At 39.0% G+C, this 20,108-nt stretch overlaps 1 protein-coding gene across 2 annotated transcripts in view; it reads left to right on the top strand.

Annotated features, from left to right (window-relative positions):
- Positions 1–19,847, top strand: part of RETREG1 (reticulophagy regulator 1) — a 65,028-nt gene extending 45,181 nt beyond the window's left edge. For both annotated transcript variants that reach the window (XM_040064694.1, XM_040064702.2), the window contains 6 exons: positions 5,622–5,748; positions 7,617–7,701; positions 8,895–9,032; positions 11,400–11,464; positions 12,613–12,739; positions 15,599–19,847. In XM_040064694.1, the coding sequence (XP_039920628.1) occupies positions 5,622–5,748; positions 7,617–7,701; positions 8,895–9,032; positions 11,400–11,464; positions 12,613–12,739; positions 15,599–16,110 (1,054 nt within the window). In that variant the 3' untranslated portion in view covers positions 16,111–19,847. The remainder of the gene's footprint in view (positions 1–5,621; positions 5,749–7,616; positions 7,702–8,894; positions 9,033–11,399; positions 11,465–12,612; positions 12,740–15,598) is intronic.
- The last annotated feature ends 261 nt before the right edge of the window (positions 19,848–20,108 follow it).

Here is a 20,108-nt window from a genome sequence, read left to right as displayed (position 1 = left end):
CTGGTAACTACATTCTCCAGCTTCAATTTAAAAACAAGATCTGTCTCTGTATCTTAGCGATTCCAAGGGTGCCAACTCAACACTGAAGGGATGATCAAATGTGATCAGTTAAAGGATGTTAGCGACAGTACTGCATACACACTACTAACATCAGTTAGTGAGTCCCTGTTGATTGGCAATGGGAAAGAGGGTGCATATGAAAATATACAAGCTGAAGAGATTTCTGTTAGAAAAGCTTTGTAATATTTTGAGCAAAAAGGTTGTAGATTAAAATTCTCCCTGGAGTATATTTGTAGATGCTTCCTGGTTTTGCTTTTTCTTTTGTGGAAGTCTTTGATGCAAGAATTATTTTACAAGGTATCCTAGTGATTCATTTAAATTGCAGGTCTTGTTGACTTGGTCATGGCCACATGACACAAATACAATTATTTTAGTATACTTAATGATCACATACGATCCAAGTGGCACAGGATACAGCCCAGTTCTACAGAGTCACCTTTAAAATTAGCCACATAGGTCATTAGCGTGCTGTGAGTTTAGCAGTGCTGGCCATTCTGTCTTTCCACATAGTGCACATAGCATTCACAGATGTGTTACATTGTGTGTCTATAAGGCTAATCAATAGTGCATTGTGTTCTACAACAGTGCAATAGTAGCTTTTAGAAGTTTTGCCGTTGGTACTTTAATATACTTAACTGTAAAATTTCCTTTTAACACTTTATTTTTTTTTATTATTTTGGAAAGAGAAAGGTGTGTTTATTTTCATTTTCAGTATATGTCCTCCTAAAATTTCTATGTTAAAAAAAAAAAAATACACAAACCTTTTGAGTCTAGATACTGTTTTAAATCCCTTATCTCTGTACCTTAATAATTTAGAAGAAAAATTTCAAAACCTACTTTTTTTGTACAGATATAAAATATTTGCTTCAGAGAAAAACGGAATCATTATAATCACTCCCTTCTGCAATGTGGTGACTTCTTTCTTATGGCAGAAACCTGTGAAAGCTCAGAAAACCTGCTTGATTGGGATTTGGTAACAGTTTACACACTGGATTTAATTTGATTAAGTTTCATGGTGAACTCCTGGTTGCCTGTTTGTCCTTTGATATCCAGATCCCTTACAGTTGCATCATTCTATAAGTTATATATATTACCTTTTTAAAAACTACCAAATAGCCATATTACCTATATTCTGATTTACATATCTTTGGGAATGTGACTTTTGGTTCTTCCACCTTGGCTACTACATTCTAAGTAACCCTGAAAATTACAGAGTGCACAGGCTTCAAATATGTGTGGTTAGAGTTGGGAAATCAGGAGGGTTAAGAAGCTCTATAATTACTAACTCTGTGTTTATGTGGGTGCAGTCCCTCCAATCCACCACATCATGGTGTTCTCTTGTCACTGCTGCAGTTCTGAGTAGCGAGTCCGCATCAAGATACATAGGAAACTGTGTACGCATAATTAAAAAAATCCAGCACATCACGAAGAGATCTTTAAACCAGTAATGTGAGATCTGCTGACCTTTCTGAGAGAAATGTGATGGGGCTTTGCTTGAACAGATGTCTAGCTACGAGATGGGAGCATGACACCATCTGTCAATTTTAGCAAACGTAATGCCACTGACTCTTCTGGCCAGGGTTTGTGACTGTGATCAGTGGAAGCGTCTGGGTGATAGAGTGTTTTGGGTAGGTTTTTTTTACAATTACTAGGCAACAGTTTATATATTTGCTCAGCTATAGAAATGATGCAATAGGCAGTCAGAAGGATGTGAGTAATTTATTTTTTCTGAACACTCTCAACCTTATTGATGGGAGTTTTAGAATGGAAGTGTAGCACTGTATATCAAACTAAGGATAAGTGATGGGAGCGTAAAATGTTATTCTTTCTAAATGATCTACAAAAGCCTTTGTAAGTATTCAGAGTTGCCTGTTTATCCCCAAAGGAGCACCTGGACAGCAGTCCCCAAAGCTGTTTTGGCAGGAAGTATAGGGTTCACATTTAAGTAATGTATTAAGGTACTGTGATTAAGGTACTTAATTAACTCCACTAGAATTATGCTGAAATAGATTTATATTCTTGGTTGACTTATGTCATAGTCAGGCACCCCACATTCATCATCTACATCACTTCACGTGTCTTCTTCTTCCCTTTTTATCTTCAAATGTGACCATTGGAAAATTATTTCTCTGGAGTATGCATCATTGTGTGCCTGTTTCCTTTTGATCTAATGAAGGCTTAATAGTTATCTCTGTTTTTACAGGGCCATGACATAACCTCTCTGTCTTTGTGTACATACATTATGTGTTGCACATACAACTATATAATGTACCTCCTTTCTCTCACTCCCCTTTCACCAGGATCTGTTGCTTCCCCCTTGCTCCAACTCTCTTGACTGTAGGTAACGCCGTTATTTAAGTCAGCTCAGAGTAAAAAGAGAGAAGGATAGACATCACCAAGGGTGGTAATTGTTGCGGGGCGTGAACAAGAAGAGGCGGCATGTGCATCTGGTGGTCACACTGAAGATCAGCAAGCTGACTTTCTTACACCTTAATTGCCTAAGATCAGAATAAGGCTTCAGAATAGTCCCTGGAGTTCCTTGTAAAATAGTAAATTGTAGCTATTGTAGAACTGATAAAGGTGTCTTATGGTATCTTGTGGCCTAGAAGCAACTGCCAAGTACTCTTTTGTGGAGCTCAGTAGTGGGTTTGCAAAGTTTTGAAGCAAATTTCACCTGTACCCTCCACTCTTCTTTCTTGTCGTCTTGTCCATGCACCACATGTGCACCACAGAGCCAAAGCATATAGCAATATATTTTATCTGCACTGCAGCTCCTGCTTTCAACAACTTGGCTAAGGAAAGCATCACTATCACCAAACGAGGCAACTACAGAGAACTTTCCCTGCAAATGTGCACTTTTTCTTCATAATTTACTTTCTTTTCTTTTAATTCTTTCCAGTTATCCCATTGTGCCTTGTTATATAAAGCTCCTTCTCTTTAATCTATATTGTCTTTATATTAGTGGTTAGCATATATGAAAAAATTTGCATTTTTATTGTACTTTATGCTTTCATCTTTTCCTCCTCTGTCGTTGCTATTAGCTTAAAATTACTAAAGCGAGTATCTACAGTTGTCCTAGGTATTTCAAAGCTCTAATTTGATAGCAGGCATTGGGTCTTTTCATTTCTGCTTTGTGCTTCCACAAAGTTCTGCTTTGATTGTCAGCAATTTTAAATAAAGGGTAGGAGTAAAAGTCTGTGAAAGGTTTTGGGTTTTACTGTCTTAAGAGTAGTTTTCAGTACTGGAATAAATGGGCAGCTCTTAAAATACTTAGTATTAATGTAGTAGAATGGAAGCTGGACACAATGTTTCTTTAGGGGGAGTAGCCTATCCATAAAAATTGCAGTTCCCCTAGGCCAAACCCCTTGTATATAATACTTTACTGAAGCTGCTAATTATCAGAGATGATGGAAATTGAAATCTCTGCTGTGGGTGTGATGCAGACAGAAAGTTCTATGTAACTTTGCTCATCCCTCTGGCTGGGTTCCTGCAGTGATCTCTGTGAGTTCTGTTACGGTTTATTTGCATCCTGTGTCAGGGGCAAATATCTGCATTCAGTGCCTTGCCTGGCTGGGAAATGGCAAAAGTCACCTCATCCAAGACGCAGGGCTCTTATCCTATGCATTTCAGGTGTGCTGTTTTAATTTCCTCAAAGGGGAGGAGAAAACCCTCACCCTGACTATTTTGTAATGTAAGAGGAAATCACACCACTGCAACAACATAAATTCTATAATGCAGTCAGGAACAGGGCACCGGTTTGGGGGTTTGGAGTTTAGTGAGCCTTTCCCCGTGGCTGAAGCCTCTGTTTCATGCAGGTCGCGGTCCCTGTGGGCACTGTGGCAGTGTCCCTGTGGGCAGTGCGGCAGTGTCCCCTCGGGCAGTGGCAGTGTCCCCACAGGCAGTGCGGCAGTGTCCCCTCGGGCAGTGGCAGTGTCCCCACAGGCAGTGTGGCAGTGTCCCCACAGGCAGTGTGACAGTGTCCCTGTGGGCAGTGGCAGTGTCCCCACAGGCAGCGTGGCAGTGTCCCCTCGGGCAGTGTGGCAGTGTCACTGTGGGCAGTGTGGCAGTGTCACTGTGGGCAGTGTGGCAGTGTCCCTGTGGGCAGTGTGGCAGTGTCCCCACAGGCAGTGTGGCTGTGTCCCTGCGGGCACTGTGGCAGTGTCCCCTCGGGCACTGTGGCAGTGTCCCCACAGGCAGTGAGGCAGTGTCCCCGCTGTGTCCCCCGCTCCACTCCCGTCCCTGTCCGGTCTCCGCGCGGCTGTGCCACCACCTCGTGGCGAACGAGGACAGCCGGGAGGCAGGGAAGGAGCATTTTTGACCGAAATTGTGCCTTTTTCCAAAAACGCGGAGACCATGTGTAGCTGACGGGAGCTGGGAGTTTGATCTGATCGTCTGTGTATCTCCTTACGGGTGAGCACTGACCCATGCACAGTCATTTTTTCCACAATGTAGATTTTTATTTATGTCATAATTCAGTCTCCCTGTGACAAAATGTTTGCTAGCAGCGCAGCGACGGATTAGACGTGTGATGGGTTATGTATCTCAGCGAAATGACCGGAGTTGCTCATGGCTGGCTTGCACTCACTGGGATCAAAGCTGCGTGTACTCCGCAGTGCATTATGCAAAAAAAGTAACTCAATAAAGCTGGTGTAGAATTTACTTCAGATTCTCAGTGTTTGCACGGTGGTTTGTCCATTCTTTGTACCAGTTTGACTTGACATTGACTGGCCTGTGTATGTTTTTATTATTATTTTTTGTTGTTTCATAAAACAGATTTGTTGTAAATGCTCTGTTTACTCCACAAAGGTATATGATGTGACCATTTAAGCTCAATATTGAATAAACTGATCAGCCCCAAATGTGATAGACACATGCTAGCCCATGGTTTTCTGAAAATTCTTTCTTACAGGTTTGGGGGGGGGGGGGCGGGGGGTAGGGAGTGTTATTTTATTAAAAGTACTGAACAGTCATAAGATAAGCTTTAGAAACAGTCCTTTCAATAGAATAGAAAAACTAAAATTCAGTCAGAAATGAATATAAACAGCAAGACTTCAAGAGCAATTTCTTTTCTTGCTGGGTTGGTTAGCAATTTCATCATCATAGTTTGCAGACCAAGATAAAAAATAGAAAAGAAAAAGCACAAGGATTATATGCTTAAAATTAAATGTATTAATATGTGTGGCCATCTTGTGGCAATGAAAAGTACTGAGGTATATTTTTTAAAGAAAAAAATAATCTTAAAAAACAAGTTTGGGTCAGTTGCTTTATTTAGATGACAACTGTGCCTTGAACTCAATGTCTTCATATGACCAGAATGAATCAGCAGTAATTTTTGTATGGACTAAAAACTGCTACTGCTGAACAGAATAATTTTTTTTTTTTTTTTAGTTAAAAAGATCAAATTGGCTCAATATAAAATACGAAGAAACAAGCACAGGTGTCTCTAGCATAGCAACAGCCATTGGATTGCCAAAGGCTACGGCTTTACATGATGTTTTCATCAGTTTCAACTTCCATATGAGCTGTAAACAAAGTCGGGTATTTTTGTTTGTTTTACTCAGCTGGAAAGTCACAGATTCCAGTCAAGACTACAGACCCAGAATAAATCAGTGCGTTTCAGAAACACTGATGAATTTATTTGTATTTCTTCAAGAAATGTCCCACTTTAAGGAACAAAACCCTGGCAAGGTAAGCACTGTCCAGTAAACACTCCCACTCCCTAAATGGTTCAATGTAAAGGTGAGATAGATTTAGGGAAAAAAAAAGTAAACAAGCAAAAAAACCCCAAAGAAAATGTACATTCTGACACAATCAGTCATGAGTTTCAGCTAAGGATTGTTTTGGTTTTTTTGTTTGGTTTTTTTCTGTGAAGCATATGGGTAGGTAGTCAGTGAGAAAAGCTGTTCACAGTAAAGCTTATAGCAATACAGTCCACCCCCTTGCAGCTGTTGGAAATTCATCAGTTATTCCATTGAATTTTAAAGGAAATTTAAAACACCACAATTTATTAAAAACTTTAAAAGCAAAGAAGTAAATAGGCATGTTCCTAAACATAAACGTGAGGTTTTTTCTTAAATAAACTGTCATTTTCAAGAATAGCTGCATGAAGAGAATTCCTTATACTTTATTATGGCAATTTTTCTTCAATACACTAATGGTTAGTGATTTTCCTTTTTTTTACTGGAAAGACTGAGCTGGAGAACCCAGTTCATGAAGAGGCAAGCAAGAGTAAGGGGGTTTTTTTCCTCCAAGTTGGAAGAATATCACTATTTAGTTCTAGTCAAAAGTGAAGCAAGTTTGTTTATTTTTTTTCCAAAGAGAAATATAAATAACGTAAATGTATATTATGATAATAATAGATTACTTGTTTATATCTGTATTGCTAAATACAAGTTAAAAGAAGACTACAAGGCTTTTTCTCCTCTTTTAATATCTCTTAATTTTGCCAAAAAATATTTCCTGAAAATAGGCCATTCAGAATTAGCAAATAGAAAGTATGTAGTACCACACTCAAATATTAGCAGTTTGTACTGAAAATACAGATGAGCAACTGAATTTAAAAAAAAAAAAAAAAAATTATAGCAGAAGGAAAATTATCTAGAAAAAAAATGAATGAATTATATAAAGAGCAGTTGTATGTTTAAACAAACAAGTTATAAAGAAGTACGTTTATAGTGAAGTAAGGAAATGTGGTATCAGTAATGTGGTAACATGACAGTAACTGTATGTTAAGAGATATCTAATACTAGTTTAGAAAAGATAATTTTGATAGCATGTTTTCCCTTCTTTTCCCTGACCTCATTCTCTAAGCCATGTCATTATTTTACTGCTATAATTATAAGGAAATTAGGCAGTAATGCTGTTTGCAAAATGTCTTTGAATTAGCCATTTTATTGCAATTCAGTTCCAAAAGCAAACTTTCAACAGATCAGTTGAGCACTGTGCAGTTGTGAAGGATGCACTGTTATGTCTCAGTCATCACAAAGGCCAAACCTCAAATTTTATATTGAAAATTCGTCTCAGTCTTGTCATTAACAGGGGTGCTAGAGCAGCCAACAAGCATCAAGAGATTGCTTGCCAGCATATGAGAGAAAACAGTTTCACAAAGTAACACAACCGGGAAGAGAGCTGTAGCTGGAAGAAGGATGTTTTGCTTTTGTAAGCGTGCAGCAAGCATGCACTGTAATATTGCAATTAGTGAATTGAGTTTTTTCCTGCATATAAATTGTCCAGTCTATTTTCACGCAACGAGAGTATAATTTCTAGACATTTCAGCAATAAACATGAGCTTGTTAAAGCTTTACAGTAAATGAATAAAAATAGCATGTTAGAAGAAGGATGCATGGTAGAAGAGGGGATGTATCCTAATTATCCAAAATGGACTGTTTGATGCTTATTTTCATCAGAAATCCTAAAAGTATTTCCCTATTTTAAAAAACAAACTTCAGTTTTGCATTGCATTCTAGATTTCATTAGCATGCAAATTCATTTCTTTTGCAAAATGATCTAATAATTTAAGTGAAAGTGTTAATGGTGAATTTTAATGTCTTTGCCAGTTTTGCCTATTAGTCTGCAGCATATGTACGTTTTTCACTGTCTTGGGAAGTTACATTCCTGGAGTTGTCCTCTCCTATGTCTTGTGTAAGTATGGTCTCTTTTCCAGTCATCATTTGTGTATGTGTGTACTGTTCATTATTTAGTCTCTGTATAGGGACTATTTGTTTATTTATTATATACCTGTTCACACACTCATGTGTGAGTGTGACTCAAGTTTGCAGAAGACACCAGTCTCTGTGGTGCTGACAAGTCTGAGGGACAGGATGCCATCCAGAGTGACCTGAACAAGCTTGAGAAGTGGTGTGATGAGAACCTCATGAGGTTTAACAAGACCAAGTGCAAGGTGCTGCTCCTGGGTCGGGGTACACCCTGGTATCCAGTCTGGGAGATGAACAGATCCAGAGCAGCCCTGCCCAAAAGGACTTGGGGGTACTGGAATGTCTGGATATGACCCAGCCATGTGCACTCATAGCCCAGAAAGCCAAACGTGTCCCGGGCTGCATCCAAAGCAGCGTGGGCAGCAGGGGAGGGGTGGGGATTCTGCCCCTCTGCTCTGCTCTGGTGAGATCTCATCTGGAGTCCTGGGGGTCCCCAGCACAAGAATGACATGGACCTGTTGAGTCCAGAGGAGGGATGACTTGGAGATTATCAGAGGCCTTAGCACCTCTCCTATGAAGACAGCCTGAGCAAGCTGGGGATGTTCAGCCTGGAAAAGGGAACACTCTGGGGAGAGGCCTTTCAGTTCCTAAAGAGGACTTATGAGAATGCTGGGGACAAACATTTGAGGAGTGCCTGTTGCAGTAGCACAAGAGGTAATGGTTTTAAACTGAAGGAGGGTCAATTTAGGTTAGATATAAAGAAGAATTTTTTTACCGTTTTTTATCATATGGAAGTCAGCTTACAAGTTTTTTTCAGTGTTTTGATTCTGGCACAATATTGCTTAGTCACGTTTGTCAAGTTGAGGTACAAAATCAGGCTAAGTCAAGGTAATGATAAATGTTATATGACCAGAAATCATGTCTTACTGATAGTAAAAAAGGTGTCAATTGATATGAATATAATGGCATTTTCTGTGATGAGTGGGAATGGCTCATGAAAACTGGATTTTACCTTAAAAGTGTCTGGCATGAGCATTTCACACTGCATTTTTATGTAAAACTAATTGTATTATGTAAAATTAGTAGTTATGCAAAGGCATTGTTTAAGCTTTATTGAGTAACTTCTTGTACAGCAATATTTCAATACAATTTTTTTCTCTGTCTTCATTTTTATCACAGTATTGTGTGCCTTTTTATGTCCCTTCCTTAAGTGCAATGAATTTGGACAGAAACTGTGCAGCAAAATAAAGACTGTTCTGATGAAACTAGATTTTGGAATAGTGGAATATATCAACCAGAAGAAAAAAGAGAGATCTGGTGAGTAGTTAATTATAGTCACATATATTATTATATAATATATTTCTGTATACAGAGCATTTTATTCAGCTTGTAGAATGTTTGGTTTGTCCTGAGAAGCCAACTGTAGAGATATTTCTTGCTTTGAACCTGGCTACTGTTATATGTGACAATGTATGTCAAATGTCTGGGTATGATAATAAATTATTACTTCATGGAAAGAAACACGGCAAGCTCTTTGTATGTAATTACATGTACTGCTTTTAAGTTTTCAGTTAAAAACTACTTGCTGTAAGCTTGCAAGGCTTATCTCTTCAGATAAAGCAAATGTTCCCAGAGAGAGACTCACTCAAGAGTCTCAAAATAAGTATTTAACAAAATTTTCAGTAAGAGACCGTACTCTGTTCCACCTTGATTTCACTCCCTCTAGCAAAAAGAATTTATTTTCTTCTCCACATACTCCAAAAGCATATAAGAATTGCCACAGGATAGCAGCTACAAATTAATCCAAGTTTCTACATAGAAAGGAGAAAAGTCAATTTAAAACAAAATCTCACCTTGTCCTGGTTTGGAACAAATTTGGGAGAAAACCCCTGTATAGGATCCCTCTAAGGAAGCAAGCCCAAGTGGCCCCTCCCTCCAACCGGTCTGGTAAAAAAAAAAACTCTTTGGAGAAAAGTGGAAAAAACTATTTTACTAAACAAATGAAGTGCATACAAGTATAAAGAATGAATAATATGAAACAATAAAACTTCTCCTTCTGAAGTGAGATGGCAAATTGAGAGAGTCCTTGCCGTGGGTGTAGCTCGGCTCTCTCTCAGTCTCTCCTCAGTCCCGGTCCCTCCGGTGCTGCTGGAAAATGCCGAGGTCCAGGCCCCGGTGGGCCGCAGGTGCAGCCCCCAGTGCTCCCCTGGGTTTTCAGTCCAGAGCAGGTTTAAACAGTTCCAAGAAAAAGGAAAAAAAACAGTCCAGGGAACTTCTCTGCCCTAGCTAGTTGAAACTAACTAAAAGCAAAAAAAAAAAAGATCTCTGTCCTGCAGTCTCTCCAAGCCTCCGCCGAACACCCCGTCCGCAGAAGAATGTGGAGGAGTCAGGCAGTTTTCTCAAAACAAACTCCGCGCTTCTCCTTGCTCTTAGAACCAGTCTTAAAGGCACAGGACTCAATATACAGCACAAACAGAATAGACGATTGAAGATACAAGCATCATAAAGTTACCCTAGGACACACCTATCTGACCCATGATCTTTATAATACTGGAAACTTTTAGATTTTAAGTAATAAAGCTATTTCAAGGAAAATCTGTGTATGAACAGTGCTAGTTTGTTTTTTGTGTGTGTTCCAGTTTTGGTAATTACATCTTTGTAGAGTAGTCATCACACCACTTGCAGGTAGCCTACCCTTTTTAATGAGTGCTAAATCAGTAGACTCAATATCTGCTTTAAAACATTCATTTCTTGTAACCATTATACAATTCATTATACAATGTGCTGTTCTAGACCCAGGGAGAACCACCATGGGTCTTTTCCCCTTCTCTTACCTGTAATGTGATAGTAATTGGCAATAAGGAATAACACGATGGAAATTTTCTTTCATGCATTATTCTACTTGTTCAGTTTTTAAGTGAAATAGTTTAATAAACTTCATAAGCCAGCACTGGGAAAATGGTTGAGGTTAGATGCGTTCTTTCCTGCATCTCATCCTCCAGTTTAATTTAACCCAGACAAGTTCGCTACCTTACTTTGCCCCATGGGCTCACTACTTGGGCTCACAAACCTTGTGTTGGCACAAGCGAGGAAAGAGCAAGTTGAGGGAAGAAGCAACCCAACACTATGACTGTGTTTTTCCATTTTATATGGGTTTAAAAGATTCTCAGACAGAGGAGGCAAAATTTTTATCCCTGCTTATCTATAAAGAGCAACATTCTACAGGACTTCAGAGGATGCTTTGTATTCATATTTGCATACGACTGTGAATGCAGGGTTGCCGGGTGTTGGTAGAAGAAGGGGTTCGTGAATGAAGATTACATGCAATTATCAAGAAAATTGCATTTTACCAGCAGTGTAGTCTAAAAGAGATATATTTATTGCCAGGGCAGATGACATTCTAGTGAGCAACAGAGGATCCTGAAGGAAGTACAATGCAGGTAAATAGATCTACTGGAATGTAGTCAGAATAGCATTCTTTCTCCCATGTTGGTTTGCTGTATTTTGATAAGCAGGCAGTCTCTCAGTCAGGCTTGTTTCCCTGGTAGCATAGCAGATAAATGATGCACTGTGTCAGCAGGTGAAAGGTTATTGTACTACATGAGCTGTGTGACAGAGAACACACACTGAACCTGGAAACCCATTGTCATGAGTAGGATAAAAAATATATCTTTTTTCTTTCAGAAACAGCAAAAACAAAACCTACAGAAGATGACAGTGAATTAGACATATCAGCTCTGTGTCCTAAGGTGACTTTTTTTCAGTCAGCCCTGTCTTGCTTTTAAAATCTCTATAGATGATAGGAGGCTATCTAGATTGCTGTCTCTGTTCTTCTGTGGAAGATTTTAACCTCCCCAGGAGGCTATGTTCCTGAACTAAGCAGTATGCTTTAGAAGTGATTCATTCTCCACCTTTAGCCTTACACAAATTAACCTACTGCATTTGTGACTTCTGGCCTTCAAGGTAATGGTTTCACTGGCCTTCTGAGCTAAGAATGTGTTTATTTTGTATTGGCCGTAGAACGATTACATTAATATTTAAAAGCAAAAGTGGTTACTTTTATTTCCAACAGTGAAATTGCAGTTGATTTTTATCAAAATAAAATACAAAAAGGAAACATTGATAGAAAACCTACATAATTTGTCGGATATTTTTGTAATCACTTGTCTAATAATTTTCAATGATGGTGCAAAAGTATAAAATCTTTCTAGATATGTATGAGAACACTCAAATTTCTCATTTTTTCTCATAGTATTCTAAATGACTGTATGGCAAAGGTTTTTCTGTTATAATCAGAATACCAGTTGATATTAAAATATCATCTTAATAGGAATTATTATGCAATATTCGATCAGTAATGTATAAAGCCTTACTTTGACAGTGATTCTTTTGGAGGTAGTTTTCTGCTGGAGGAGGAAAAAAACAAAACCCAAAAAAATATATCCCATAGGATAAAAATCTGTAGCTGACTTAACTAAATATTGCTCAATAAATTGGTAAAGGATAATGATGTTTTTGTTCAGCTAATTTTTGATAGTCTTATTATTAGGCTGTTTTTTCTGGTCCAAGTTTACTCATTTTGTTTCATTATGCATATTTTGTATTTGTACGCTCATTTTGCTTTCATTACAGTAGGATTGCTTTCAGAATGAATAACTGGAATTTTTTATGCTTCTTTAGTATAATACAGCCTTTAGTTATTACAAAGAGGGATGTTTCACTTCTAAGCATTGTATATTATTTTCATGTTTCTTCAATTAAGGCTTAAATAGGAGGTGATTTATGTTACTATGACATATAAGAGGGACTTTTTTTCAGTCTCTAAGCATTGGCTTTATGTAGTGTGATTTTTTTTTTTTAATATAAGAATGCTATGTATGGGATGTTTTCTGTGTAGGTTAGTCCTGCAATTGTTGCCAAAGAGCTGTCAGTGTCTGACACAGATGTCTCAGAAGTGTCCTGGACCGACAATGGGACCTTCAACTTATCCGAGGGGTATTCTCCACAGACAGACACATCTGACGGTATGTAGCAGCTTCATCTATATCATCAGTGGATTCCAGACATGCAAGTTACCTCAAAATGATCAGACAATTTGAGGACAGAAGGTTTCAGGGTTGTTACTTTTCTCTCTGAAACAAATTTAAAGTTAATCTTAGCGTTTTGTATAGTTTAGGATGCATCCTGTGTAAGAACATCTTAAAAACGTTAAAGTATATCAGCAAGTGTCTAAAAAAATAAGTAATGCTGGGTAAAACCAACACATTCAGTAAGTGTCAGATGTAGCACTCTCTTCTACCAAATCTTTTAAGAAAGTAAACCTTTTTAAATTACTACCTATGTTTTTGTGGAAGCTAAGCAAATAAAAGCTGAGGAAGAAACAGTGAATACACTTGTTAATCAGCCAATTAAAGCAAGTATTATTAGGTTTTACTACTAGAAATGAAGACAGTCAGCAATAAGCCTATGAAGACTTAGACTAGGAAAAGATTCTCAAGCACTTGGCTTCATCTTGACCAGAAAAAAAGTTCTTACTTTTTACAGACCAGGCTATCAGTAAATACTTTACTGGAATCAAATTTAAGGGGTGTAATCTCACCTGAGGATCTGTTGCTCTGCTCATCTTGCATTTCTCCTAGGAAAAGTTCCCTGTAAATGACAAGCAGGATGATACTACAGGCCAAATTAATAATTTCAGTTATTTTCCTAATATTTCAAGTTGTAAATAGACATCATTGTATAATCACAGAACCTCAAGTTGTAAAAAGCAATTGTCATTCCTCTCATCTGTCTTCCTATCCAAAGCAGGTTCAAAGCCCTTCATTAAAGCTTTATGAAGTTTCTCAGGGCTGTGACCACTTGAATTCTGAACATCTCTAGTGGTAGGGTTTCAGCAACTTCCCTGGAAAGCCTCTTTTCAATATTTGCTTACCCTCATGATGGAAATTTTTTTTTTCTTATAGTGAGTCAAGATTTCCCATGTTCCAGTTTGTGTGAGTTTACTCTGATCCTTCCACTGTGCACTTGCTAGAAGAGTCAGGCCCATCTTCTCTCTACCTTCCCATTCAGTAAATTGATTCCCTCGTTGCCACCTTGTCTTGGGGCCGAATGAGGCTCATTCTCTCAGCATCTACATGAATCCTGTCCTCTAGCCCCCTAAATAATCATGCTGGCCCTCCAGGGGATTCAGGCCTGTATGCCACTGTCTGTCAAGAAACGGAGAAGTCGAAATCAGGCAATGTACTTCAATGTGTACTCTCAGTTGCTGAATAGAGGAGGAAAACTCCTCCCATTGACTTTCTGCCTTCAACTTAGCTACTACAGCTCAGTGTGTGGTTGGCCTTCCTTGCTGCAAGGGCATACCACTGACTTGCTGCCCTCAGATTTTTTTCTGGAAAGCTGCTTTCTGTCTTGTTGCCCACAGCCTGTGCTGCTCCACAGGTTATTCCATCCCAGATGCAAGACTTCACATTTGCTTTTGCTGAATGTCATCATGTTCCTTTTCAGCCCGTTCCTTTCTTCAGCCTGTTGAGGTCCCTCTGAAGGCATTCTGACTTCCAGAATGTCAAATACACCTGCCCCACAGCAATTTCTTTCTGCCCATGAACTTGCAGAGTGCACTCCAGCCTGTCATCCAAGTCATTAATAAAATCCTTGAACAGTTCTGGTTTCAGTCCCTGTGACCGACACCAATAACCAGCCTCTAGCTGCACCTTGTGTCTCTAATGAAGCCTTTGACCCCCGCAGTCCGGCCACTTTTCCACCCACCTTCCAGTTCCCTTACCCTGTTCGCTCGCCAGCTTGGCTGTAAAGATCATGTGGGAAACTCTATTCAGAGCCTTGCTCAGTGAAAAATAACAACACCCACTCTTCTTCCCCATGGAGCATTTCAGCAAATGGAACATACACAAAAGTGCAAGACCAAATGGGATGCATCTGAGGACTGGCTCATCTCCCGTCAAAGCTCTATGCATTCAAGGCACCACTCTGCATGCAGCAAACCCTTTCTCCTCACCTTCCCAGCCTGTCTTTCCTAAAGAAAATGGAGAAAATTACATATGAGTCATTTTTAGGATTTATTTCCTTAACCCTTATGAATGCTCCTACAACAAGCTCCTATTGCTTGTTTTCATAGAAAGTAAGTTCAAACTGATTACTTTTTACCCTGATGAAAGTATTCACGTGTGCTTATTTAGTTAGGCCTGTTCTACATGCCTTGTACTCCACTGTATGTTTTACACATTTCTAATAACAAATACTGTGTCATTCATTAATGCAGCCATTAAAATTTAAGGTTTGATTACATCCTGCTTTTTATGCCCTTGAAAATGTGAAACAATTGTGATCATCTGTAGGGTTTCCATTTTCTGTTTCCTTTTTAATACAAGCATTGGCCAAGAAAGGAAAAAGAAATTAGGCTTTACATTGGTTTTATATCTTTATTTAAAAAGATAAACATTCTTTTTATTATTCCATATGCATGTTAAAAGCTTGTAACACATCCTTATATGTTTACATATTTGGAGTTTATATATATTGGGAAGAAAAATAAATTTTAGGACTTCATGTGGTTGATATATTTAGAAATACCCGTGCTGAAGATTTGCATGGGTTGTTTCATTACAGATAGATACCTAAAAAAAAGGCTATTTTGTTCAAATAGTTAGGTTGATACCAGTTGATTTGTGATGCTAGATTTACGGCCTCAAAACCATTTTGTTTTAGGTGTCACACAAAGCTCCTTCTAGTAGAGAACTGCTAGAGTAGGGATTAGTAAATGTATTCAGAGGAACACTTGCTACTTGCATTTTTATGTGTGGCTGCCTTTTTGGGAAACCTTTTGTGAGTGCTAACACTGTTTTCTTCTGTTAACCCTGTGATAGATTTTGACCGACCTAGTGATCACGAAGAAGCTTTCACTAGAGATCTTTTAGAGTTTCCCTCTTTAGAAAATGGTGCCGGCACAAACGATGACGATGACTCAAGCATCGGTTTGCCTGCCCAGCAAAAACAAAGGAAAGAACAAACTGACGTCAAGGCGGATCGCGCTTCCAGACAGAGTAAAGAGAGACCATCCACTGCAGGGTTGTCCTTGCCTTTGACCAGTGACCAAACCTTTAATTTAATGAGTGGAATTGCTGGCGATGTCATCACAGCTGCAGTGTCTGCTGCCATCAAAGACCAGCTGCAGTCCCTACAGCAGGCTCCCTCACAGGCAGGGCCCAGTTTGAGCGAGGAGACAGACACGGAGGAAGCTGATGATTTTGAACTGCTTGACCAGTCTGAGCTAGAGCAGATTGAGAAAGAATTGGGACTTTCACAAGGTCAAGAAGCAGAATCCCAGGAAAAGAAAAAGTCTTCAGGCTTCCTTTCAAATCTGCTTGGAAGTCATTAGCCTGGAAGTTGCAGCTGGTAACACAGAAGAAATTAAACATAAGACACAAAGAAATGCCGTCAAATGCAAAAAACAAAAAAAGAAAAAAGAAAAAAAAAAAAAAAACACACACACAAAAAAAAAAAACAAAAAAACACACACACACAAAAAAAACCCACAACAAAAAAAGAGAGAGAAGAAAATTCTGAGCTGTAAGCTTTAACTATCCCTTTAGATGTGTTGTAATAATTTCCCTTACGCAGAGTGAATTAACTGGATAAATATCAGCTAATACTGATAGTTTAATGTTTCTGGTAGTTATACCTCAAGGTAATAGCATGGAAATGAATTATCTATCCACTGTTTGGTTGCAGATGCGTGGTGGAAGTCAGTTGTTCAAAACAGTTGGGGGAGAGGTTTCTTTTATCTTTTTGCCAACCATGTATTTTGGGGTCCTGAGCCAAATTTTCAATATCAGCAGTTTTACTTACTCTAGTTTTCCAATCATGTAATATGGTTAATGACTCACATTGTGAGGGCAAGTTATCAGAGGGCTGCAGTGAGATTAACTGCATCTGACCTCCTTCAATCCTACCAAAAAGTATGGATCCCTGCAGTTAGCATTATGTGTAGTGCATCTACTATGTATGGAACACATTAACTGGCACAACCGGAGTTTAATGATGTGTGCACACTGTAAAAACCCCTAGATTTCATACTTAAAACTTTTGGATTATTTTGGATATGGTGATGCATTTCCAAGTTTTTTGCTGTTATAGGCTTGTAGAGTTGTAAAGTGGCATGTTATATGACTGACCACCCGCTGTGTTCCTTGATGGAGTCTGGTCCTTGGTGGTACTGCCCATGTGAAGTCAGCCAATGAATCTTTATGCTTAAAAGCTAATATTGTGTAAACTGAACAACCTTTTGGGGAGCAGGTGAGGGTAGTTATTGTTTGGGGTAGAGATTAAAGATTAAAAAAAAAAAGGCATAAAGGCTTTTTATGTGCCATTTCCTTAATTCGAGATTCTGTAGGTTTTTGTTTGGCTTTTTTTCCCATGATAGCTGCTTCCACTTGGTATGAAGGTTGTATTGCAAGCTAATTCTTTTGAGATACTTAGACACATTTGGTGAGGTCAGTTGCTAGAGAAGACACTCAGAATCTTCTTCTTGGCATGTAATTTAGAACAAAAATGAACTTGTTTAAATTATTTTCCAGTTTAAAGTCCACACATGCTGAGTGGCATGGGATCTCAAGCAAAAAAAATAACTTATTTTTCTAGGGCTTTTTTGTTCACCTGTGACAAAACTGCTTTGCAATACCAAGCAATAGTAATGCAAGAAACAGGAAGAAATAAAACTAGTTTTTTTAATGTGATGTATACCATTAGCAAAGTTGAGGGACCATGTCAGCTGCTACTACTACTCAAGTAAATTTCCATTTGCTGGCATTTGAAGAGGTAAATACTATCATCTAGGACCCTCAAAAGGTACAGCAACAGATGATAAAAATCTTCCACTAACATATATGTGTAGATAAACCTGTGTTTGAAATGAACTTCATTTTGTATTTTTTTTCCTTTAGAGGTGGAAAAATAGGCAGATGGCCAAAAAGAGTATAGCAAAAGGAAAGATGCTGAGATTTTTGACACTAGCTTTATTGTTGCTTGTGCTTTTTGTGTCAGTAACTCATATTGACCGTGTTTGCTGTCCTTTACCAGTAAAAGGGTAAGCCTGTGCCTTCATTATCAAATGGATATAGATCCCACAAGATGCAGCTTTCAAAATTACAATATCTCAACACCTCAGTTTCTGGAAACCATTAGAAAACATGGCCTACATCACTTCCACCACATTTGGTGCTAAGTTTCTTCTTTAGCGTTCACCAGCCTGTTCTTCTCATTTGGAAAAAACAAATTAAAAAATCAAATACCCAATCAAATACCAAAATTTTAAAAATCCTTTTGTAGGAAAATCAGTGAATTTAAAAAGTTCTCAGATGACTTAAAAGCCTAATTTCCTTGCCACATGTTTAGGACAATCTGTACAGTTAAAAGAGTAAAAATCAAAATTGCTGATGAAGCTTTGTAGGACGCCCAAACAACTGTGTGCTTCCTTGTCCAGGAGTCCTGGTGCCAGAAGGGGAAACAGGCTGCAGGACAGGGAGAGGTAGGAGGGAGGGAGCCATTCTTCACAAGCTTTTCTGGAGCAGAGTGGCAGGACAGACTAGCTGGCTGTCAATGGTGGCATTGTAACAGCGTGCACTTTATTGTTGTTTTACAAAAAATACTTGTAGTTATGAGCGTATGTAATACAGGGGCACTCTTCTAGAAAAATAGATTAGATCAGAAAGAAAAGCAGTTGGAGGAGTTTCTCAGACTTTTTGTTAATTACCCATTTTCTGGTTTCAAGATAGGTAAATAGATTGATTTGATTTTTTTTTTCCCCCCTGAAAGATAAAACTAACCAAAACTTGAACAAGTACATCATTAACGTTAGGGATATAGTTGCTTATCTGAGTTTCTTTAGACACTTTTTTTTTTTTTCTGCTGTCATGGTAGTGAATTACATTCAAGCCCCTAAATACTGTGTAATGGGAAGGATGTAATTCTATAACATTTCATATTCTTCCTCAGGTAGTGAAAAGATGTCTCATTTTCTGCAGGAAATTATCTCTTCCCTTCCACACAACCACATGTAAGAAAAACTTCGCTTGGACACAATACATTCCACTGCCAGCAGTTTGCCAGCAAAACACAAAGAAAATGCTTCTCTCCTTTGTGGATCCCTTCCACACTGCCCTCAGCTGGAAATCCCTTGAGAAAACTTCATTTTGCTATATTATAGCAGCAGCCACGGAATAGCAGTCCCTTAAAAATTCCTGTCACAATGGTCCACAGTGTCTTTCCTACCGAGTACTGTCATCACCTTCCTATCCTTCAAAGTGAATGCATGGGCAGGAAGACAGGCAAGGGAGTATGAGGCACTGCATAGCTTTGAAACGTGCAGTTTTTCCATGGAAAGCCTGGTGGCATGTGATTTCTAGTCAAAAGGCACATGGGCAGTGTACAGGGCATAGTGTGTTACCCCATGCCGTGGGGTAACAGTGTGTGATCCTGCCCTGGGATCAGTACGGCTTGTGTTGTGCGTGTGCTCGTACCTGGCAATAAAGGGCTCACCCTCCTGAGTCTTGCAGTGGCTTCTTCACGCGTCCTGATGGAAGAGGACGTATGTCAGGGCAGGGATGCAGGTCACTTTCATACTCGGAAAATTCCCCCTTGTGTCAATACACGGGAGTGACAGGATCACCATCTGGTTGGTGGCCTTAGGTGTGTCAAATCCAGTGCAAAACCACCCGTTTCCAGCACACACGGTTTCCATGTGTACATGCCGCACACCTACTGACCATTCTTGTTAGTGGAGAAAAATACTATTCTCTGCAGAAGAGTTTAAATAATTGTAACCCAAAGTAACAGGATCTGAAGAGATACTCCTTCTACTTGTTCTGTGTTCGTTCTGCACTTTTTCCAGGCTGTCCCAGCCTTCTGAACAAATCCCTGTAGTCTCCACGTCTGTTCTCAGCACATGAGCGGCGTCACAGTCTGTGAGTAACCCCCGCCCGGGCAACCAGAAACTGGAGAATTAAAAAATGTCTGTATTTAAGTATTCTGCAGCACTTTACCTGCCTGATCACTGTTTTGTAAACATGGAACTATTATATTGATTGTTTTAATAAATATGTGTTAGTTTTTATCTTTCATCGTCTCATTGTGTGTTTGCTGCCAGAAATGGAAAAAAAAATACAACCCTATAACAACAAAAAGGGTGACCTTATCACTCTCTACAACTACCTGAGAGGAGCTTCTAGCCAGGTGGGGTTCGGCCTCTTCCCCCAGGTAACCGGTGATAGGACAAGAAAACAGTCATAAGCTGCAACAGGGGAGGTTTAGGTTGGGCATTAGGAAGAATTTCTTCACAGAAAGGGTGATTAAATACTGCAACGGGCTGCCCAGGGAGGT

This window comes from Hirundo rustica, chromosome 1 (genome assembly GCF_015227805.2).
Source record: "Hirundo rustica isolate bHirRus1 chromosome 1, bHirRus1.pri.v3, whole genome shotgun sequence".
Taxonomy (NCBI): domain Eukaryota; kingdom Metazoa; phylum Chordata; class Aves; order Passeriformes; family Hirundinidae; genus Hirundo; species Hirundo rustica.
This window is presented reverse-complemented; position numbering and strand designations above follow the sequence as displayed.